The sequence below is a fragment of the Centroberyx gerrardi genome, chromosome 5 (genome assembly GCF_048128805.1).
Source record: "Centroberyx gerrardi isolate f3 chromosome 5, fCenGer3.hap1.cur.20231027, whole genome shotgun sequence".
Lineage (NCBI taxonomy): Eukaryota > Metazoa > Chordata > Actinopteri > Beryciformes > Berycidae > Centroberyx > Centroberyx gerrardi.
Genome location: NC_136001.1, coordinates 5,079,833 through 5,105,011, shown reverse-complemented (window position 1 = coordinate 5,105,011; position 25,179 = coordinate 5,079,833). Strand labels below are relative to the sequence as shown.

Sequence of the window (25,179 nt, the reverse complement as noted above, 5' to 3'; positions counted from 1 at the left end):
TAAAATACTCACTGTATTATTAAATACTTTTCCTGTTTCCAGGTACATTGTAGGTCATGGCTGGAAATTTGATGATTAAGATGATTAAGATGATTAAGTTAAAATTTAGATAAATAAGAAAACAGCCAAAGATTTTCCGAAAATCAACAAGGGTACACATTCCCCACATTCAACAACTTGGGTACACAGATCTGAAAATAAAATTCCATACCTTTTCCAGAATGCATACTGATAGTTTCCAGCTAACAACATCGCACACCATGGTACAGATGACAGATCGAGGTCTGGCCCCCAGCTACATAGCAGACCTTTCAACCTTATGCACTGCAGCACAGCCTGAGGTCCTCTGGCAGGGTGATCAGCTGGTAACTAAAGGTGACCGAGCCTTTGCCGTCAGAGCTCCGAAGCTTTGGAACGCCCTGCCAGATAAGCTCAGGCTAGCCAGTTCAGTATCATCTTTTAAATCACTTCCCAAAGCACACTTGTACAGGAAAGCGTTTTTATGATGTTCTTTAATCCTGTCTGTCTCCTTCTATTTTGACACAAATATTTGAATCCATTGACCTCAGGTGTTCCTGAAAAGCGACCGCGTGTGCCGGATGGTGCAGAGCGGCGGCTGCTCGGCCAGCGATTCGCGGGAGGTCTTCAAGAAGCACATAGAGAAGCGAGTGCGCAGCCTGCCGGAGATAGACGGCCTGAGCAAAGAGACGGTGCTGAGCTCCTGGATGGCCAAGTTCGACACCATCTACCGAGGCGAAGAGGATCCCAGGAAGCACCAGCAGAGAATGACGGCCAGCGCCGCCTCGGAACTCATCCTCAGCAAGGACCAGCTCTATGAGATGTTCCAGCAGATCCTGGGCATCAAGAAGTTCGAGCACCAACTCCTCTATAACGCCTGCCAGGTCAGTTCCTCACTATAGTATATGCAACGTATGTCCCTTTGCAGTTTGGGCATGTGTGTGTGATGCGTGTTGGTATAACTTTCTACTGTCCTTAGGTTAGTCAAAAATGCTTTCGGGCAGTTTACCTTAACGAGACCCACTGGAGGGCAAGCAGCAGCTGTGGTTGTAGTTGGACCTGTAGTTGGACTGAGCTGAAGGTCAGAGGCGAGGTACACACAGAAAAATAAAGGTGCGCAGTGGAACCAAAAATGGTTCTTCGGAGTGATGCCATAGAAGAACCAAGGTTATTTAAAGAACCATTTCTCCACTCCTTTGTCCATCTGCTCTTGTATAGCCTCATTTGCAATTGCACAATATATACTATGGAGGGGTTTGGTTATTTTACACATTTATGCCATCACCTACCATCCAATAACTAAGGATTAAGAACCTAGTAGTAGTAGTAAAGAACCATATATGGTTTTAGGGATATCTTAGGGATATTTAAAAGGTTCTTGAAAGGTTCTTTGTGGAACCAGAAATGGTTCTTCTATGGCATTCAAGAACCAAAGACCCATTTTCAGTTCCAGTTCACACCTTTATTTTTCTGTGCGCTGTCTGTCCCAGCTCCTACCTCTCGGGACCCCCTCAAGGCTCTTAGGCGAATGTCCCACGCTGTATGAAGTTTTCACTTAAAAAATGCTCAACAAATTAGAGTATTCAAAGCAAGTCCACTTAGGCTGTTGCAGGGTTACAAAGGGCAGGCAGAAAAATGACTACGTCCCGACTAGCCTCTTGTTACAATTTGTCAATGGGGAATGAAACTATCTCCCTCAAGTGTGAGTGAGCGAGGGTGTGATGGAATATCGCGTCAGTGGGCGGGAGCGGGGTTAAAAAAACAGTCCTGTGCAAACCTCTACCACAGAGTTTATATAGTACAATATGTACTACTGTTGAAGCAAAAGAAGCCCAGTTCATCTCCAAGTCAACTCAGCAAGTCCAATTTCTTCACGTGCAGAATAGAACATTAGGAGGAGAAGGATTAGATGTCTGTAGAAGATCGCTTCAGGTTCTATGGAATGTTGGATCACAGGAAAGGTGACGCTTTTCAGTGTGTGACTGTGCCTTCCATGACAAAAGAGAGAGTAGCAATCTGTGGGGGAGGAACAATAAGACAAGTTTCTATACATAGATGATTCGCTGTGAAAGCCAGGTATTACATCGGCTGCAAAATGTGGTGCTGGATGGAAAATTAGTTATTACAATATATACAGTGTGATGATAATAATAGGGCATGGGATGGATAGCTTGGATGACTGGTTAAAGTGAAAGGAGGAGGTGGGTGAGGGAAGAGAGAGGTTGATGGAGTAATAATGGTGTCCAGCTAAAGGCCAGTTGAATGGGAAGTGGTGAGCGGAGCTTGGAGATGGGCCTAGGTAATCAGCCAGCCCTTTGTCAGTGCTCCATCCACCATTGTTAACCTTGTGGGTGGGTTGATGCCTCCTTTTTTCCTTTCTTTTCTCTTTTTTCCCTGCAGCAATGGCTAAGGCTTTGCATTGCTTCAAAAATCCCAACATTTTTGGTCACCAAGTTTCTTAGCATCTGCAAAAATTGGATCATGAACAATATTGTGTGCTAGTATTTGTCATATATGTTGAACTGATTTTGATAACGTCCCTTTTTGGCCTCTCTTAAAGATTTTTATGTAAAAACACGTGTGTTATGAACACCTGTCTAAATCACAACATGTGGCTGCAACAGAGAAGAGCGTCTCATCCCTACTAATTGAGATGCCATTGCCCTATTTACCCAAATTAAATTCTGGTGTCTGGTATGATCAGCGGGAAATATTCTCGGCACACTGGAAGTGATGATTCAAAATGTAGTGAAATCCAAAAGTGTCTCCTAATGTCTCCTAAAGAAGAAATTGTGCAGTTTAATGACATCATTCTACATGATTTCTGGGTAATGAAGTCCTTCAAACTTTCAAAAAAGTCAAACTGTTGTCTCTGGCTGCCACCAGGGGGCGCCAAAATGCGAAGTTGCCAAGTGCAGCGTTAATTTAAAAAATCTGTAATTGATGACTGCCTATACATGTGAACATACCATGGATTAAGGTTGTAGGGATACCTGTATTATTTTAGAATGAGGGATTGTCTGTACAAAGTCAATGTTGTCTTTTATGCATTCTGGCCAAATTATATTAACAATGGCACTCCTATATTGCTTAAGTCATTGCCACAGCTCTGTCTTTTCCTGAGAAAGCATGGGGGCATCCCTTTCCCTGTAACAGCAGGTCCATGCAACCGCAGACTCCCAGATGCTTTGTCAAAAGATGCTCTACTCCACCAAAACTTGCTTGTCAAACTGCTTCCCTGACAGAACTGTAGAAAAAAGAGAGTGGAGGCTTCTCCTCTTTGCTCCCCTTGTCATGTGCAATTGCCATTTCCGGAGTAACCACTCTGAATTAATGAGCTGTAAGCTGAGAAATCTGCTACTGTCTGTTGTAATAGAGGAGTGGAAGGAGAAGTGGGGGAAGGGATAATGTGAGGTCTTGTTTGCTATGGCTTGGCTGTTGCTCTCCATTTGTGATGCTGCTTTGCAATTAATGAGTTCCTGTTTTGATGTCTGCCGTTTTCATTTGATATGTCTGCTATGTCTGCTACTGTCGAGATCCATCCAACAGCTGCACAGTGTCCCTGCTGGGCAGCCACCAATGCAAAGTCTTATTTCCATTACTGTAAGGGAGCAGTAGTATTCCTTCTTCTATTAATCCTGCAAAGTCTTTGTGTGTATCTGCTTTGTCACTGAATTAATTGGCAACAACTGTACACCTTGTCTAAATTGGCTTGTTGGACCACCATACCCCACACATACTCTGTGGAAAAGCTTTGCATAACATATTGCTTTAAAGGAGAAATCCACACAGCTATTGGTGATGTGCCTTGCATTCCTCGGGCAATTTTGTTGTTTGGTGGTGTATTTTTCTTATTCCCTTGGATAACAAATGTGGACAACGTAACGTCAAGTTGAGATATTTCCAGCGCAGCTACAGTGGAGTTTGGTAGCAGAAAATGTTTAAGCTATCTAACATCTACGGTAAACGTCACGTTTTGGTGTCAGTCCCTCAGAAAATGAGCGAGGGCTTCTTTCTAGACTCACCATTTTGCACCAAGAGACGTTCAACAATCATACAGGGAGAAATCCATCGTAGAAGAGGAGAGAGACCGATTTCTCAACCTACACTAGTCTCAATAGACTAGAATGCAATGCAGCTACAAGACATGTTGTTGATGTTTTTAGTAAGGGGCGTGTCCGCCATCATAGACACACCCAGTGTTCACAAACTAGTTGTCTAGCTAGCTATAATTAAATGCCCATACACCCACCTTCCACTGAAAGCAACAGTAGAGGTAGACATGAAAAAAATAACTCCTGGAATCCACTGAACATCACAAATTCACCGTAACTAACAGCGTAAGAGTATCCAAAGATGGATTTTTAAAAAAAATTAATATCTGTGTAACAACATATGTTCCTGTGAGTTCAGGCAGGATGTACAGTCATGATAATAAGTTGGTCTATTTTGGCTGAATTGTATTCAACATGCTCGCTTAGATTTGTGCCTTTAATACCAAATAGAAGTATATTAATATGTATTGCAATAAATGGTCTTAATGACAGGAGTGTTTCCTAACTGAATGAGTCATTTGTTTTCCTGTTCTCACTGCTGAAACTAAATATTGACTAGGTGCAAGAGATGCGCTCTGTTGTTTTCGAGACCTAATACTCCTTGGCTAATTAGGGGCGATCATAATCCAACAATACCAACTAATGAAGAATGAAGGCATATGGTTACTCTAAAATGCCCTCATTTGGACTAGAGATGGCCATGATTTTTGAGCTTAGCAAGGGCTGCTGTCCACCAGAGACACGCAAAAAATTAAACTGAGCTGAATTCTATGTAAAGCCCTTACAAATGCATGAATAACTACTCACAGATGGCTCGCTGAGTTGTACCAACAATGACACGACGCTAAATAACTACACATATTTTTACATGCGTCTAACACATGCACGCCATTTGAAAAGGCTTACATTCCAAATACGCAGCATATGAGGTAATCCTTTAATCCACATTGCCAGCATGGAAATCCCTCCCCTAAATGAGATGTTGAAACATCCTTTTGCCACCCAAGCTTAAGTCTTGGCTTTGATGCCAATAGACTAATGCAGTGTGTGTAACCTGCAGATGACCCCAGTTTAAACCAGTTAGTCATAGAGCAGGTTAAGGCAATGTTCAGCTGGAATAGGTCTTGTCTGTTGCCGTCATCTTCTCCCACCTATATGGCTCTGGTCAGATGCTTTTGAAGCAGAGCCAAGCAGAGAGCTCCCCCTCCCATCGCATTTCATAGCAAGATGTTGCTGCCCTCATTAGGCGAGCGACTGTTGTCTGGCCCACGCAGTGAAAGAACGAGCCAGAGAATTAATGCTGAACATCTCTATTGCTAAACCCAAGTGACATGCAAACACAGCCTATCAAAGTTTACGTGTGCTTGCCTATCGATATTTGAATTTATATGTGCACATGCATGCATGTGCGTGGTGTTTATGTGGGTGTGCACATGCATGCATGTTGAAGCTGTGTCGGACGTGCCATTAGCTGCACAGTAAGCGCCTCAGAGGAGCAAATGAGATGATTGTGTTTTAACAGACTACACACATAATAAAAACACCGCTGGGGTCAGAAAGCGAAGCCCATCTCTTTTGATGAATGTGCCTTAGGCAGTAATGATGGCTTGAGCCAGGAGACAAATTGAATTGCAGGCCATAGCAGCGGATATGTGCGCTTAGTGAGGGAAGAACAGAGTGGGTGTTCTTCCTTTTTATCAGATGGGTTTTAGCCATTACTGCTGTGGTGGAGTCAGCAGCCAAGTGTTCCTCCACTGAAAGCCTCTAATTGGTCCGAATAGACTGGAGACAACACAAAGCATGGCTACCGCGACCATGTTGTTCTCCATTACTCCACTAAGCAGCTGTTTTTTACACACACTAGTTAGTCAGCTAGATCCACACTGAAGTTGGAGACAGGAATACGTGTGAACTTTTACACATTTAATTTAGGCCAAGATGCAGTTGCGAAGGCTTGAAACTTTTGCCTTCCATTTTCCACAATATTTTCCACTATCTGAGTTGCAGTTGCAAAGGTCTGAACCCCGCCATTGTCCACAGCATTCTCCACTATCTGGGCCAATCCTTAGCTTCTCTCATTGGCTGACTTGCTGTGCAAATTCTCTCCCGCCTGATTGGATATTCATGAAAGGTAAACAACAAAGGGCAGGACATGTACTACATTTAATAATCACAAACAAGGACAAGCACAGTCTGCTGTGAAACCCTTCAATTCTTTGTGCATACATTTGCACTGATTACACAAATGGCAGAGATGGGGCCAAATAACGTGCAATTGTGCATCATCAAAGACACCGTTGCTATCGTGGTCAAAACAGAGACCTTGAACGCTTTGAAGTACATCTCCACGGTTAAGCTCTGTGTTTGGCCTTGTGTGTGTGTGTGTGCGTGCACATGCATGTGTGTTTTGTTGGTTGTTTCAGGTATCCACATTGTAGCGCCGTGTTTCGTTGATCATGTACTTGTACGTGCGTGTGCATTTGAGTCTGTTCCTATGTACCTTCAACTCTTTTGTGAAACCTTTCTATGGGTGGGCACATATGCACACACACACACATACACACACACACACACACAGTCCCCAGTGCCCTTTATCCTCTCGTATGTGGTCGTCATGGTGACTGTACACACAGGCAGCCCTCCTCCTCCCTCCTCCTTCCCTGCCATGCCAACAATGTCCCCTTGTCAGAATTAAGGGCAAGTGATTGCTTTTCTTTTAATCACATATTAGGGGTTTGGCCTGTTAATCCATCCAGAGGAGATAGCAACTTGTTTAAACCAATGGAGAGAGAAGAGGAGAGGAAGGGGAGGGGAGGATAGGAAGCATGACAGGGTTAGGAAACAGTGGGCACCATGGAAGGAAAGATAAGGACACTGAAGAGGAGAGAGGATGAGGAGGTGACAGGAGAGCAATAAGGCAGTTATTAATCTAACAAAATGTGACCATATCAGTATAATTGGGATGTAGTGGAGGATAAACACAGTTCACCCACATTTTATATTTGTTACATACTATAAATCTTTATGAGATACATTCATAGTATACATCATTGTAAGGAGAATCAATCTGATGTAGTCTTTTCAGGATCTGAAGTGTCTTGAAACTCCAGTGGGTGGGGAGTTTTTGTTCCAAAATGGGCGAGAAAGTGAATTTTGAAAGCCAGAAATCTTAGCAGCTGCCCAAGTAATCGTTGAGTCATTGATATCAACCTATCAACCCCCACAGATATATTATGCTCATTTTGTGCTATGGGACAGTAAAAATCATACTTATCGCACCTTTAACAAGTGTTTATCACAGATGCTAGCATAAGGTGACCAGATTTTTTGGAGCAAATCCAGGGACATTTGTGGTTCAGCTGGAATTTTATCATTAGTATTACTAGAGGAGGTCTGGTAAGTGGTAACATGATTTTTACTGGAGTGATTCATTGATTTCAGTCCTGTTCCCGATCAACTTTATATAAAGCTTTAGCAGCGTTGTCATCAAGTTGATCGAGTTAGTATAAGCAAATAACCTATACTGTTTTTCAGTGAACTCCCACATCCTTTGCCAATTCTAGTACTGTCCGGATCGATGTATATACATATTTGTATTATGGATCGTTCGTTAAAATCAATCAATGTCAATGTAACGGTACTAAATTACATTGCCAACGTTGTCATGCGATACTAATCCTGTCCGGACAGGGCTATGTTCATTCTGGATGGGCTAAAATTCATGAGGTAAAAATGACCAATCACCAGACATCCTCTGGTAATACTAATGCTGTCCAGAGAGGGGGAAACCCAGGGACAGCACCAAATCCAGGGACTCTTGCCTAAACTAGCATGATACATTAAAAGTTAATTTACTAGTATAGTAAGAATAGTCACTTATTGTTGCTGTTGCACCCCACCACTCTCTCCAACACAATGGTTAGAAAACAAGCACGGAATGGGGTGACGCAATGTCGATGGGGGCCGCAATTCCATCAAGCAACCCATTCATTCTCGCTCTGCTCTTGTTTGCCACAATCCATACCTGTAGATTAAAGAGTGAACAAACTGGTGGCACTGCACTGAAATATTTAGGTTGGCAAAGATGTGTGTGTGTGTGTGTATGTGTGTGTGTGTGTGTGCTTCAAAAAAGACTGTCGAGGAGCCAATCGGGAGACCTGTAGTCATGACAACGGGCTCAGACAGTCTTGTGTTTACCTAAGCAGAAACTCCTCCAAGCCAGAGTTCCTCAGCAGAGGAACCTTGCTCAGCTCATTGACCCAAACACTCCGCCTGTCCCCATGCATGTCACTCCAGGCACAATGTCCTCACACGTCTCTCAACCTTCACTAAACCCTGGGTCGCCTAAATAAGTCTTCACTAAATCCTGCCTCAACACTAAACCAACCTCCACTCAACCCAACCCCAACTACTACCCTAACCCTAAACCCTGCAACCTCCACTTAGCCCTACGTTAACCAACCAAACCTCCACTTAACCCTAGCTCAACCAAAACATCCTTCACTAAACCCTTCCTCAGCTAAAGAAACCTCACTAAACCCTTCTTTAATTAATGAAACCCTTGCTAAACCCGTCCTAACTAAAGAAATCCTTCACTAAACCCCTCCTCAACTAAAGAAACCCTCACTAAACTCCATCTCAACTAATAAAACCCTCATTAAACCCCACCTTAACTAGTAAAACCCTCACTAGACCCTATCTTAATTAAATAAACTTTCACTTAACCTGACCTTAACTAATGAAACCCTCACTAAACCCCATCTTAACTAATAAAACCCTAATTAAAAAGTTCCTTAACTAATGAAACTCTCACTGAACCCCACCTGAACTAATTAAACCCATACTAAACCTTCTCCAAACTTCATTCCAAACTTTCACTTAACCCTACCTCATACCATTGAAGATATTTTCTTCCACTTCCTACCTACTAACATGATTCTACCAGCCTGCCCTCGTTACATGAATCACCAAAAGATGTCTTCTGATGCATTTTAATAGCTTTAACACATACTTGATTGCGGTGATAAAAGCCAGTTTCCATTTGATATGATTGGGTTTATCATGGCCAACACTGCAATTGCAGCAGTGGAAGTGCATGAAGAGGAAGAGATTTTCTCAGCTGTTCTGACACATCTGACACACACACACACACACACTACACACAGGCGTGGACAAGGTGTTGAATATGTAAAGCTTAATTAACATGTTGGTTTTGATTGGCTGTCATCCGAATAAACGTTGCGTACGCACAAAAAAGTTGCGTACGCTGGTTTTTGCGCACATGTCCGGATATATAAAAGTAAACTTGTAGTAGTGAAACTCTCCAAATGTTTCAAAATCACATTCTCACTCAATTCACCGTGCTCTGTCTATGAAGTGGTCTATGAAAATCCAGAATTATTTCCGCCGATACACCATAATAGTTTGGTTATTTATGTGGATAATGTTTAACACTAGAAAGGCCAATGCCCATCTGACGATGTTATTTTCAATTTTAAGTTCCTCCAACACTGAAATGCAATTTTTTCCTCCTTCCAGAACTTGTCCAAAATATGAGAGCTTTAAATAACTGTGTTTTTGTAATTCTAAAAAAAGCCACTTAGGAAATAGATACAGGCACTTTGCATAAAAACCCTCTATACCGCCGCATTGGTATGTGTGAATGCGCGTCTCTCTCCTCCGACTGACCCATTGAGACAGACAGCACAATGGAAGACCTAGTGAAACTAATTTCCCACAGATGATGACAGCAGATCCTACTCACTATGCCCAAACCAAGATCGCCAGTAAACTGGACAGTTGTCTTTGTTTATGCGACATGGACACGTTAACGCACATCAGGGACTGTGCAGTTGCCGAGGCGCGCAGAGATCCATCTCTCCAGGGAAGAAAAGGTTTTCTGGTGCATTTAAACCTGGATTTGATGCATTTTGTGCTCCATCCGGTTACAATCTGATCACCCAGGAAGCATTTTAATGCCAGGTGGAAAGGGGGGTCACAGAGAAGTAGACAGGCAATGCTGAATACTTCCACATCATCTCCTTGAGGTTATCTCAGGCAAAGCAGAGCCTGCAGCTTTGAGGATAAAAGTCCAGGCTCAAGTTGTTTGATGGAGACTTTGATGGCAATGAAATTCATTATGTTTCAATCCTTTAATTTCCGTGGGGAAAAAAAACAAGGAAAAAAAACATACTGTGTGCCTTTAATCCGAGACACTAAGCATACTGACGTGTGTGTGTGTGTGTTTTTCTATGCTCCTTTCTATATGGATATCAGCGGGAGAACATAAGCTACAGTGCAGCATGGGAGTGCATGCACAGTATGGTTGGCACGCTTTTTGATGTGTACATTCTCTAGTGAATATCACAGTTTGTGTGTGTGTGTGTGTGTGTGTGTGCGCGCCCCCTGTCAGAGCCAGTCTGCCTGGGAGACGACAGTAATTCAAACGTGCTCCTTGGTCGGTGGTAGCAGCAGGGGTGGGTGTTCAGGCAAGATGTTAATGCAGCCAGTGGGAGAAAATCAATGGTGAGGACAGAGAGGGGTAAGAGGGTGAGAGAGGGAGAGGGAGAAAAAATTACATTAGTCTGTCTGTATCGACTTTCTGTACCTACCTGTTCACTTTTCTACTCATCTATCTGCTTCTCTACATGCATATGTCTTGGTTACCTACCTACTTACCTGCCTAATTAGTAACTACCTGCCTGGACACCTCATGCACATACAGTATATGGAATTCCAATAAAGCAGATAATTTCCTGTATAAAATGCAGTTTGATCCAAGGCAAAATAAGGAAAGAGATTTAAAGGAAAAATCAGCCCAACATGTCTTGTGGCTGCATTGCATTCTGGTCTATTGAGGCTACTGTGGGTGGAGACCGAGACATTGGCCTCTCTCCTCTTCTACGATGGATTTCTCCCTGTATGATTGTTGAACGTCTCTTGGTGCAAAATGGCAGCTCTAGAAAGAAGCCCTCGCTCTTTGATTCAGAGGGACTGACACCAAAAGAGAGAAACAAGTTACACAAAACAAAAATGATGACAATGGGACAGTTGGCACATTTCAACCCTAACCCACAAAAATAGAAATGTCTGTTTACATGTTCTGTATCCTAATCTTCTCATCACATTTTTTGCATTCAGTCCATGTCTTGAGCTCTAAATGATATTTAAGTGCTTAGTTTTCTTTCTCAGATTAATCTCTGTATAACACAGGCACATCAGCTTCTATTCCAAATGCAGATTATGAAAATAGACCATTGCAATAGGGATCATGCTAACATTAACCTAAGGTAAGTAAATGAGAAACATTAGCAACATAGGCTAACATTATTTCCCAAGGTAAGTAAATGGAAACATTAGCAACATAGGCTAATCTGCAGTAGCAAATGCAATTTTAAATGTAACCTTCTGAAACATATTATAAACTTACTTCTTTCAAGTATTATTACATGTGAATATTCTTAAGAAACAGGAGAAACATTTATAAATGTAAGTCAACTGATACTAAGAATGACTAGTCACCATTTTAACAACACTCTTCTGTCTGGAAATATCTGACGTCTAAGTTTGGCCACTTATCCATGAGAATAAGAAAAATACAGCAAACAACAAAATGGACCCAGGAATGTAATCCAATAGCTGGTTTTAACAGAATTTTAATGTTTTAATGTGGATTTCTCCTTTAATCTGGCATTTTCTTTGTGCAGCACATGGTTACACAAATGCATAGGCACAGGTGTATATGTTGATACGGACACACGTGCACACACACGGATTCTCTCGCACCATGGTGATTACTGCCCTCATTCCCCATCAGCAGCAGCTAAAATTGCTTTATCGACTGCAGTGAAAGCGAGTCTCTGCTGGTTTGGATATGAGCTTGGCTTCAGTGGCTGGACTTGTGCTCCGTCTCTGCTGTGCGCTATAGTCACACATCACATCAGCATGGGCTAAATGGGACTGATGGGTATTGCTTACTCCAGTCAGTGCACATCCAATGCACTGTTCAGTTATACATTTGCACTATCCATGTTATGGGGATGATTGGTGGTGGTCATACCTGTTTTGTGTGGCTGTTGCTTCTGCACAAACTTTCAGTGTGTGTGGTGTTGCCGAGTAAAATATAAACTTTACTGTTATTTAGAACAGTGATTCTCAACCATTTTCATATCAAGGACCCCTAATTTAGTACATATTTGGGCCACGGACCCCGATTTGATGAGATTTTGTCTCTCGAACCCAAATCTGAGAATATTTGTATTGTTAGATATGATTTTGTCCAGAATTCAATGACTATCTGTATTGTAGGTAGAGAGATAACAGTGAAACTATGATCAACACAGTCATTCTTCTACATTCTTTAATTGTGTTAACTTCTAGTGAATTAAATAATGGGGACCCCCTGGAACCCCCTCAAGGTCCCCGGAACCCACGTTGAGAACCACTGATTTAGAACTTGCTTATTACCCTGTAAAGTATCGTGTGCACTCCTTCTCTCTCACAGGTTTTGGTATATTGCCAAAGGCCTTTTATTCTGAAGGGCTACGTGAACTGTGCATGCAGCAACATAGAATCAACGCCATCAATCATATTAAGTAATTATTCAGTAATGATTGCCCCACATACTATATTAATGTAGTACTGGTATGCAAATTATTACTTGTTGTCACCAGAAATTACATGCCATTTATCTGAGAAATGACACATTGTAATTACAAATAGTTACTCATTATTACCAGAAATTACCATTTACTTTCTGATAATTTTGTGGCAATTACACAGTTATTATCCTCTAATTTCTGTACCGAAATTAACATCCAGATTGGACAAGCTTTCCAGGTGGTATTAAAAAGTATTAAATTGGCTTTTTGAAACCTGCAGATACCCTGAATTACCTTTTCTGTCAGACATTTTCTTAATCTGACGTATGTTGCCTTGTGCCTTATGTAATGGCGGTATTTTGTGCGACATAGTTCTATTTTGATCATTTTAAAATGTGAAGCACTTTTGTATTGTAATACTTGCTGCTGCCTGCCCCCTCCTTCCGATGTAAGCTGTTGGATGGCTGTTCCAAGGAATGCCTCATTGTCCCATAGGGGGGCAGATGGGAGAGGAAGCGTGGGCAGAGAGGGCCGTTTGGACCAGGGCAAAGAAACAGCCTGCTGCAGGAGGAAGCCAGGAACAGGTTTAGCTAAGGGACAACCTATGGTGAACAATATGCAAGAACACAAACTCCTATTACCTTATGTAACCTGGATAAAAGTATTCTATCTGTTCTTACAAGGTCTGTTATATTGTACTTCATTGTATTGTATTGTATTCTGTGTGTGTGTGCGCACTACTTTTAGACTAGCTTGATAAACGTAAACTAGACAGCTTGATGAGCTGCCAATAAGTGCTAATTAAAGCTCTTTGTGATGACTTTTTATGGTAAAACATTCACTTTTAATTGCTATTAGTGTTTGAGTTGGCCTTTCCAAGCTTCTATGAAACCATCATCCTAACATGAGACTCTGGAACAGCCAATTCTGAGCGCCTTTGTACTGGATATATAAGAATGGTGTGATGTTTCAAATGGGCCACGCCCACAAAGTGCGATACAAGTGATATGCCCCACTCTAACTCTATGGGCAAAACAAAAAATCAACATTATCTGTGGTTACTTTTTCTGTGTTCTGATAATTTATGTGAAATGTATATGGTGTAAATAATTTATCATTATATTTTCACAGTTATCAAAGAACTGCATTATCATTAAACTTAAAAAAATATATAAAGTTTAGCCTATTTTCTGGAAGTCACAAAATGCTAACAAGCTAGCAAGCTTCCGTTCAAGAGAGGAGTCATGTTAGCATTTTGAGACTTCAAGAAAAAACATTTTAATGATCATGCTGTTGTTTGACAGCCGTGAAAAAGTAACATAAATTATTATAACACAGATTAAACCACCGCAGAAAATGTCGTTTTACTGTTTTGCTCATAGAAACTGAATAGGGTTTCACACTTGTACCGCACTTAAGCCCTGTCCACATGTATATGGATATTTATGAAAACGCATTGTTTCCTTCCAATCAAATGCCATTATTTCCTATGGAAGGGCACGGAAAGAGTCGAAAATAGTTCAACTTGAGTAGATAAGATCCGTGCTCACTTCTCACAAGAGGACAACTCTGTGCTACTTTGGTTGCCTGGCAACAAACTGAGCGCTTCTGCCACTTTTTTCAAAAGCGAGGCGGATGGTAAGCAAGTAAGCAAGGTTGACTTGTAAACATGTTGACTTGTAAACACGTAATCAAACCTAACAGTACTGACTACACGTACGACAGTGGTTTATCCCAAGCATTTTACGGTATTGAGTGTTTTTGAATACAAACAGTTTGATCCCAAGCAGCCTACAATGTCACAAGTGTTCAGTAAGCACACCCTTGTTTGTCTGACGTCTGACAAGTCTGACGAGTCTGACGAGTGCAGATTCGAATTCTGACCAAAGTAGCCGCTGATGTGCCAAGGCATCACATAGAGCTTTAACAAAAATCCCAAAATGCCTTGTAATATATGACTGCAAATAATTCTGAAGTCAAGAATATCACCTTGAGTCAAAACTGCATTTCTTACCTTTATACTTTTGCACTTTTTTAACTTTTGTGGTTCGAGAAACCTCTGCCGAAAAACTGCCGTTGACGCTCCCACAATCGAGTTCGAAAAAAAGTTTGGAGCGGAGTTTGGAGCACTGGGCTTCTTGAGTGACGTTCGGGCCGTTGAAAGCAATTGGTGCGTTTGAAAATACGCACATCTGTTGCTCCGTGCCTTTCTAGCTTTACAGTTTTGTCAGTCCTCACTTCTTCTCGGGTTTAGGATTTAGATTAGAATCAGGATTGTCTTTAGGTTAGGTTAAGGGTTAAAGTTAAGATTACAGGTTAGGAAATGAAAGTGCTCGGTGAAGTACAGTAACGTAAACTTACGCGTGCGTGTGTGTGTGCGTGCGTGCGTGTGTGTATGTGTGTCCAGGCCAGTGCTGGGGACCGGAAGGGACACATTCCTTCCTGCTCGTCTCCAGATGGCAAAGCACCGCACCCCACCACACGCACACACACACACACACACACACACACACACACACACACACACACAGAGTTGAGTGACAACACAACATTAGTCTGCTCCAGCCCCTTGTTAATCAGCAGGCCAGGCTGCAGAGGGAGTATTGATCCTGCAGCCCGGGGGAGAGCGGCTGATGAATTCCACATGGTTATCAGATTGATTCCTGCTCCCGGTATCACTGTCCTGTGGCAGCAGCAAGGTCTCTCTTGGCCAACTGGAAACGGAACGTATTGACAGATGGTCGCAATAATACCCCCGAGGGCATTCGTTACTGTGATTATGGGTACAGCGGGCCTGTAGTGGAGGGTAAAACCTGCCCAAACTCAGCCAAACCCACCTTTTTAGGCTCATAGAAATCTTTATGATGTAATTCATAGTAAAAAAAGCAAGTCACTTACACTCAGAACTGCTGCGTAGACCACAACAGAAGACAGATACTACTCAAAAAACAGGTTGCATATTCCCTCTTTACATTCTTTTATTCATTCAGGAGAGAAGAAGATAAGACAGACGGCCTTCATGAGAGTTTTTGAGTGCGGATCATAGTGTCGGTCCTGGTTGTACATTCATAGTATAAATCATTGTATCAAGTAGCTACTTAGTTATAGTTATATGACGATTGGGTCTTGTAAGGGGAAAATGCTGCACTATGCATGATTTTTATATGAAAATACACCTGTCTTATCAGCCTAAATCACAAAGTGATGCATCCCAAAAAATAAGGCAAATCAACGGCATCCACTAATTGCTGCAGAATTGCCTATTAATGCATTCGTTGTCTCTACTTGCTTATTCCTATTCAGGGTCATTGGGGTCTGGAGTCTATGAAGGCAGGGAAACAGTCCATCACAGGGCTAACACATATAGGCAGACATTCACATTCATTCCTATGGGCAATTTGGAGTCTTTACTTTTCTGTACTGGTTTGTACAAAACGTGGGTCTAGAAAAAGTCAAGGAGGGACAGTTTGAAAGCTGAGATCATTCTAAATTCAGTTGTAAAATTCAAAACAGTAGTCAATCGACGGTGGCTTGGCCTTTCTAGTGTTATTTTACAAATAACTGGCTGGCTCCAACTGTGATGCAGCGAGGTACGAGATGCAGCTGGAGACTATTATAGAGGGAATTGTACAGTGTAACGTGTGTTAGTGCAAGTCTATGGAGTGTGTATGTGGATCACAAGCTAATTAATTTCAAGGTAATGTGCAGTATGTAAGTTTGAATGTATATCAAATTAAACTGTGTCATCCTGGTAATTTGTGTCATTTTTAGGTTTTCTGCATTGTTAGAATGTCTTTCTTATGGTTAAAAATACATAATACATATTGTGGCAGTTCTGTTTGAGAAGTGCAATGCAATAGGAGTGTAATAGGAGTGTCTTGGTCTGCGTTGTGTGAGTACAATGTGTGTATGTGTGTATGTACTGACCTGGAGTGTGTGTTTCCCCAGCTTGACAACCCTGATGAGCAGGCTGCCCAGATCAGAAGAGAGCTGGATGGACGACTGCAGATGGCTGATCAGATCGCTAGGGTAAAGGACGATGGATGGATGGATGGATGGATGGATGGATGGATGGATGAATGGATGGATGGATGGATGGCAGGGTTCCCACAGTGGCCCTGATGCAAAATTCCATGACTTTTTCTTGACTTTCCATATCGATTCAAAGATGTTCTATGACCTGAAAATGTTCTTCTTTCCTGGTTTGTGAATGTTTTTCAGTCTGGTTTCCACTCCAGTTTGGCTGAATCCATCTAATGCAATAAATGTATGAAACAAGTCGGAAAATACATTCTGCTGTACTCCTGTAAAGTGACTCATTCCCTGATATTCCCTGATTCCCCCAAAGAATTGATGAAGTTGCCTGACTTTCCCTCTCTAAATTCCATGATATTCCAGACATTCCATGACCACTGGGAACCCCGGATAGATAGATGGATGGATGGATGGATGATGAGCAGTTTTAATCTCATCATGAAATGAATGACTAAAATCTGCGTTCGTAAAGGCCAAAGACTACGAGGAGTAAAAATTCGGTCCCATGACAATACTGACGGAAATATGATGGAAATAAAAACAAAAAACAGTTTTCCAGTTTTTCAAAGTTGTTCTGCCCATTGTACCACATCATAGTGATCCAGCTCTTTCCCTCCAGCGTTTGGAGAAATTTAATTTCAGTGTTTGAAGGTATTTTGATACAGTACAGCACGGTCACATGATGTTTTTATTACCTGGACTTAAAACCTAATGTTTCTGACATTGTCACAAAAAAAATGACTGTTTCAGTCGAGTGTACAGTTCAGAAACAGAAAAACAGGAAAATGCTTAGATTTTGTAAATGTACTAAAAGAGTGGTGATATTCTTTCTATTCTGAGGTTGAACTGTTGAAGTGGCCGTATTTTTGTTGACTATAATGTAATTATTATAGCTGACTAAATCATTGGCCAGTTTAATCAGTAAATAGTCAGTAAATATACCATGACTAAAATCTGACTACATGTAAAGGCTATTTTCATCAAAAGATCAAGACTATGACTAAATTTAAAAATGAATATAAACACTTATGATAGGGAATGGACAAACTGTGGATGGGTTGACCATGGGTTGATTGACAAGCTTATTTGTTATTCCATTTTTATATACAGTATATTTCTCAGATACTAAATTGACTAAAAAGACAATAAAGTCCTTTTTTTTTTAACCCTTTTAAACCATATTGGTTTAAAATATATATACCTTTCCCAGATCACCATCACTGGACTTCTGGTTAAGGTAACGTTTGACTTTCAGTGGATCACATTGATTGACTTCCCATTTCCGTCAACAGGGCGGGAAGTTCCCCAGGTTTGTGTCCAAAGAGATGGAGGCCATGTACATCGAGGAGCTGCGATCTTCTGTCAACCTGCTGATGGCCAACCTGGAGAGCATGCCGGTCTCCAAGGGAGGAGAGTTCAAGCTGCAGAAGCTGAAACGAGGCCACAACACCTCCATCATGGACATGGGCCAGGAGGACGAGAACACGCTGTCCAAGTCCGACGTGGTGCTGTCCTTCACCCTGGAGGTTGGTGACTTTTTGGATGTTTTAGCTTCAGTTTAACTCCCAGCAAAGCCTGAGAGGAATGATGGGAAAGAGAGAGGTGGGGGGGACAACCATCATGAGGCAGCTTCAAACCTATATGGCAGTATGACCCCTTTCCTACCTATCAGTACACTGCATCCTGGGTGATTGGCTTGTAATTGGATAGAGCGATAATGCATCAAAAGTCCTGGTTCAAACGCAGCCAAGATGGATTTAAGATTCACCCAAATCATCTCCACCTCCAAGTAATAATCTACAACATTTTCATATTCATTAATATCATTTTGTCATTGTCTATCTGATTGATATAACACTACAGTGATTGAACCTATATGCAGTTCGTGAAAGCTTTTCGATTGTCTGTTCTAAACACCCGGTGTCTGGTAGCTCTTTCCTGGGAAACATCCTCTGCCGCACAGGAAGTGATGCGTTTTATGTTTCCGGTTTGTTTGGAATAAAGAAGAAACTTTAAAGAAGAACTGGGTAGTTAGCATGAGCAGTGATAGCCACCATGGCTGAACAGACAAAGAAAAGAGCGCCACCTACAGAAACTCAATCTGCATCAACAGAAAATCCAAGGGAAAAGACGTCTCAGTACTGGACACACTGTTTGATTGACAGGTGATCTCTGGGAAGAGCAGTGCAGAAACACCACAGCAGTGAGGCTGAGCAACAAAGATGGAGCCTCCACCGCAGCCATATTAACATATTTCACACTGTTTTTCCTCCCGAACCACGGAGGGCTCCTGCGGCCAGCATCTGGAGCTGGTAATGAGATGAGGTGTCTACCAGGCTCTCTACTGACTGACAGAGTTTTTGAAGCTTAACCTTAATTGGGCACGGGCAGGTCCGTCTCTTTACCCATAAGGATAAGGAAAGAGAGTGCCAACCCCACCGCATTGTATTCCTACCGCTCAAATGATAAATTACCTGTCCGACTCCGCTGTCTCCCGCTTCTGCAGGTCTTTTTCCTCCACAAGGATCTGTGAAGGACAATACCGCTTATTTCTCTGCCTCCCTGCTGTAGGTTTCTAAGTAGCTTCCAGGAAAGATGTGCCACTCCTCACCAAAGTGGAACAGAATAGAAATACCACCACAAATACCAAAATAGAATGTTTTACCACAAATAATCTAGGACACAACTGTTGATTAAAAAGAAGAGATGTAGATTCATGTGGATGTGTTGGTTTGCATTACCGTGACTTAAAGATGTGTTGCATTTTAGCATCAATAAATCATAACCACTCTCATTTTGAGACATTAGTATAATAACCGTAAACAAACAAGACCATCACCGAGAAGCCTGTCAGCCTCTATCAGCCTCTACTCTGCATCCTCCATTGTTTCTCCACCTGGTGGCTCTGGAGGGAAATCTGCTGGATCGCTTTACGGCACAAAACAGGAAGAGGTTCTGTTCTTCCAGAGCAAATGGTGCTAAAGCTTTCAGAGTTTCTGGCAGCAGATGGTAGAAGGAGGGAAAGGAAGATGGAACAATCACTTCCAACATGTTGATCCTCTTCAGGGAGGGGGGAGGGGAACCAGGAAGCAATGGGGCTTATGGGAAATGTAGTCTTAATTTTGACAAACACTAGCACTAACAATACCACTGGTGTGAGATAGAGGCGGCTAATTGTACCATGGTCTCATTTGTTTACTGTAATTATATTATTATATATAAGGCAGCACAATGAATTTATATGAATATGAATATTTTTCTTTCCCCCCTCTCTTGCTCTGTCTGTGTGTGTGTGTGTGTGTGTGTGTGTGTGTGTGTGTGTGTGTCAGGTGGTGATAGTGGAGGTTCAGGGGCTGAAGTCATTGGCTCCTAACAGGATTGTTTACTGCACCATGGAGGTGGAGGGCGGACACAAGCTCCAGACAGACCAAGCCGAGGCCTCGAAGCCCACGTACGCTAGCGCACACACACACACACACACACTTATGTGCACACACTGGAAAACAAAGCCTCCGTCAGCATGAACACACAGGGACTCGCTTATGAGTCAGTGATGCAAGAGATCACACTTTCTTTTGTGGACCTATGACACACCGCCTTGGCACACACACACACACACACACACACACACACACACACACACACACACACACACACACACACACACACACACGCACACACTCACAATATATGCATTATATGCATTCTGCGTATCCCTAATGGTGTTCCAGGCAACACTCACATCCCACTTCCAGGTTAGCCACTCATTCCCATCTGAATTGCCTCACTTCCCCCCCCCCCCCTCGCCCTCAAGCTATTTTGTGGTAGAAGTATGTGACGGGAAAATGGCCGACCTGGGAGACTAGGAGCGGTCACGGTGATAGCCTCATGAATCTAGTAGTGAAATACTGGTTTTCTCAGTCAACTTGCCTGGTTAAATACTGTAGAAACTAAAAATTCTAGCCTGGCATTGTCTTTTTGCAGAGATGAGGGTTGGCTGATTGTGCCACCAAATGGACACTCCTAAAAACACAACAGCCTCTTGAGAATTTGGCGTCTTCGGAGGAAAGCGAGAGAGCTCATTCACCATCGAAAACGTGCATTTGCAGGCCTTGTGCAATGTTCCATACAGTCTAATCTTTGGCTGTGATGGTTTTAGTAGCACACTTAAGGGAAATTCTAGCATTCACACAACTGATAGATAGGGATAGGATGTAATAAAGAAAAGTTCAGTGACAACAAAGTCAGACTGTGCAGAATCATGTTTATTTCTGAGCCACAAATTTTTCTAACAATGGCATTGGCTTGCTAGAATGTATTTGTATGAATGTATTTTCTCTATGATGGAGAGCTTGTGAAATTGTGATGGTCAAGCCGTCTCATTTGTGATTACTACAGCAGAATAAAATGGCCCACGATACGTATTTTGTATTGCGATATATTGAATTTCGATATATATCGTCCCATCCCCACTGATAAAATAAGTTTGAACATATTTATGGATCTCTGCAGGAAGGTCAGACGGCAGGGTCAGCTGCAGAACAGCGTCCCTGGAGCTGGTAGGGATTTAGTACCTTGGTCGAGGAGTATATTTTGTTGTGAGTCTGTTCTGAAGTAGGAGGCTTGAATGAACATGAACCACACTTAACCTTGAAGAATTGTTTGTTAGGCAGACAGGAAAGAGGTGCGAAGGGATGGGTGACAAAGTAGCATAAGCCGGATTCCAACCCCTGAAGAAAACACACAGTGGATATCAAAAGTCTATACACCCTTTCAAACATTCTAGTTTTTATTGCCTTGAGGTCTAAAATGAAAACCCATCACTTTCATTTGGATATCGTAACAAGCATAATCAAGGTGAAAACAAAAGGCTACTCATCTATTAAAAATGGAAAACCTTGGTTGCAAAAGCGTGCATGCACACCCTTCAATTAATATTTAGTAGGAGCAGCTTTTGCTTTGTTAATAACAGTTAAGTCTGTAAATTCTCTACAAATGATTTCTAGGTTAGAATTCCTGGCTGATCTGGTCTATCCTGACCAGAGAACCAGATAAAAAAAACCAGCTCTGATTTAATGGGTTTTAATTTCAGGCCTCAAGGCAATAAAAAGTCAAACATTTGAAAGGGCGTGTTGACTTTTGATATCCACTGTAGATCATGCATATGCAATAGTTTGCTCTACCACAGGGCCAGCTTTGGTAACAGTTTTACTTGTTTCATTTCTTCATCTTCTTCACCCTGTACATTGCTAGCTAGTAGTTGCATGTTAAGATTAATATTAGGTGCTTTAATTGCTAAATGAGCCTGCTGGCTAGTTAGCTAGCTAACAGTTTGTTCAGGTTAACTCAGCGGTTTCTTCTCAAGCTACAACTCACAAGTGTTTTGCTAGTAGTTGAATATTAAAGGATAAGGCTGGTGTTTTTTAATGCATTTCTTACCGTCAACAAATCCTATGAAAAATTACAAAATCAACAATGCATTTGCTCTCCTCCTGTTACTTTCTGACTTCCCACGTACAGTTTTTAGCCGTCATTGGCTCCAATTGTAAGGTAAAAACCTTGAAATACAGCTCACAAAGACAGAGTTTAAATTTTAAAAATCGCTAACTGTTACCATGAAAAGTCAGACTGTTGTAGTTCTTACCAAATCAAATTCAAATGGGAACAAATTCTTCATTACGCCGGGGACTATTTTCGGTGCTATGGAACTACTTTCCTGAGATCGCAAACGTGTTTACAGCCGGCTTATTAAGTTGTTTGAGGAAAAAGTCGGCTAGCCCGGTGCATCGTGATGATGAAATATGTTGCCCAGAGCAACGGCATGGCTCTTTGACGTGTTTATAATCCTTTTTTAAAACAATGGAGTTCTATGGCTGCTGGGACATGGCTTCATTGGGCACCGGCTACATGGACGAGACTTGTTGGCAAAACAAAATCATTGCTGATAAAGCTAAACCTACATTTGGAAACAAATCCACCTTATCACACTATTCACTTTTACTGAGAATGTTACTGAATGGATCTACAGCCACACCACAACAAGCTTTTTCAGATCTATCTCTTTTTCGAGCTTGTTTGTTAGAAATGTAGACATTATCTGTGCACAGCTAATTCTCCAAAGGACCTCCATGTGACACAACCGTAAAGCCTCCTTACTCCTCTCCTCCCAGCTTGACGTCGTCGTTTTTTTTTTTTTTGCTGCCCGCTCTCTGTCTCTGTTGGTCGTCCATTTTTCTTTACTTTCTGTTTCCCCTCATTAGTGGAGGATGTGAGTAATTTCTGAGGTGCACGGGATATTAAATTGTAGATTGTGCAGAAGCACACGCCTCCCATTATCAACACAGCAAACAAGGAAACATGTGGGAGTACTGTACATGAAAAGACACCGCGGCTGCCTATCTAACATAACAGATGTTTGTTCATAAGCTTATTGCTCACATACACACACAGACACACACACATGCAACCACGCACACACCTATTCCTAACCTTAAACTAGAGCTAACCGTAATATAGTTCAAAATGTAAAAGCTTGTCAAGGCAGGAGAGAGAGAGAGAGAGAGAGGGAGAGAGAGAGAGAGAGAAAGAGGAGGTATTGGAGCACAGACACACAGTCATACAAATGGAGCAGATTTTTTTTATTATATAGTAGTCATTTATTTTCATTATTATTTTATTCAGTTGTATACTTTGAACTGAAAATGAATTGAGAAGGAGAGAGAGAATGGAATGTGTGTGTGTGTGTGTGTGTGTGTTCATGCCTAGGTTACATATACTGTTGTGGAGTGCAGCCCATCCTCCGATCCCAATATCAGCTTATTACTTTCTGATTTCTATCCTTTTCTCCTCCCTCCACACACACACACACACACACACCCTGAGAGAGCGAGCATGTGTTTTTATGTACATTTATATTCATTGCTCACATTTTTTTTCTTGATCTTGTAAACCCCTTATTCACTGTTTTAGGGAAGTTCTCTTTCCAGGGAGGTCAAAGGTCAGGCACTGGACCTGGTAGTGGAGCTGATTCAGTGTCTTTAACCACTAGTCCGCCCTGTTAACCTCATTTAACCCTTCACACACACACACACACACACACACACACACCTACACACACACACACACACACACACACACACACACACACACACACACACACACACACACACAATCCGATAAGAATGCACACATGCTGCCATCTGCAGGACAAACATAGAACATTAGATAGAACTTTAGCATTCATATTATTGGACTCTTAAAGTCACAAAGTTTATGCCTTCCCCTATCCTCATAAAACGTTGATCAGTTTGATGCTACTTTGATGCTGCTCTGCAAATAAAAAGACGGGCTAACTGAGTTCAGGTGGGTTTACCCTCCACTGCAGCCCGGGATAAATGTCAATTCTTCACACTATGAAACCAAACCCCTTAATTTTATCCCTGAAATGCCCTTAAAAAAGTAAGGTTAGTATCATGGGTTTATAAGGGATTTATTCATGGGTTGGTTCTAGGGCTGGGTATCGGTACTCGATACCTTTAAGGTATCGACCGAAATAACCCAGTACCAAGTAGTATCGAAACTTCTCCAGTCAAACGATACCTGCATTCGATACTTTTTGTACACAGATCTAGAAAAAAATTACTATTTGTATGGTTTTGCTCGCAGCCAATCACCAGAAGCGTTCTTCGATTTAATGCGATGTGTGATTGGCCCACTACCGCAGCAGCTACAACCCATACAGTCTGTGGTGGTGAAGTCGAGCGCGGTGTGTGTGACGGAGTTAGCAGTTCAGCGTGCCGAGATGCCGCCAAAACGTAAAAAAAAGGTATCGAATGAAGTACTCTATTGGTATCGGTATCACTTTAAGGGTACTGGTATTGGTACTGGTATCGTAATTTTTGAAACGATACCCAGCCCTAGTTGGTTCACAGAGACTCTAGTAATCTAGTAATTAACTCAAAAATTAAGGGGCGTTTAAGGAGGTTTTGATGGGATCTCTTCCATTAATAACTCCCTTAATTAATTTTAAGGGGATTTTGCATGAATTAAGGGGTGAATTAACGTAAATGAATGAAAATGTAAAGTTATTTGCACTGCTGGCAGACAAAGTTTGACTGAAAACCTGTACACAGCCACACTGTGATGATGAAAAAATGTCAACAATTTTCTCACTGAATCATAATTGTGTGTGTGTGTGTGTGTGTGTGTGTTTGGTACACATGCTTGCATTTGTTTGACTGGGTCTGAGTCAACAAATGAGCCAGCATCGCACTGACTCTGGCATCACGCATGTTCATTTGAAAGCAAGCCTCGACTCTTACTGGAGCAAAAATAGAACACCAGGAATATAAAAGCAGATTTCTTCTACCATTCAAATGGCTGTAAAATATTTGCAGCTTTTGCCGACTCGGCCTTTAAACACTACCACTCCACACTGGGAGAGCTACAATGGAGATGATGAGTGATTCATA

The 25,179-nt window shown here is 41.9% G+C and overlaps 1 protein-coding gene across 15 annotated transcripts in view; it reads left to right on the top strand.

Moving 5' to 3' along the window:
• The window catches only part of cadpsa (Ca2+-dependent activator protein for secretion a), a 157,792-nt gene that overhangs the window by 37,742 nt on the left and 94,871 nt on the right, over positions 1-25,179 (top strand). For all 15 annotated transcript variants that reach the window (XM_078283468.1, XM_078283472.1, XM_078283463.1 and 12 more), the window contains exons 3-6: positions 570-902; positions 16,622-16,702; positions 18,001-18,234; positions 20,038-20,159. In XM_078283468.1, the coding sequence (XP_078139594.1) occupies positions 570-902; positions 16,622-16,702; positions 18,001-18,234; positions 20,038-20,159 (770 nt within the window). The remainder of the gene's footprint in view (positions 1-569; positions 903-16,621; positions 16,703-18,000; positions 18,235-20,037; positions 20,160-25,179) is intronic.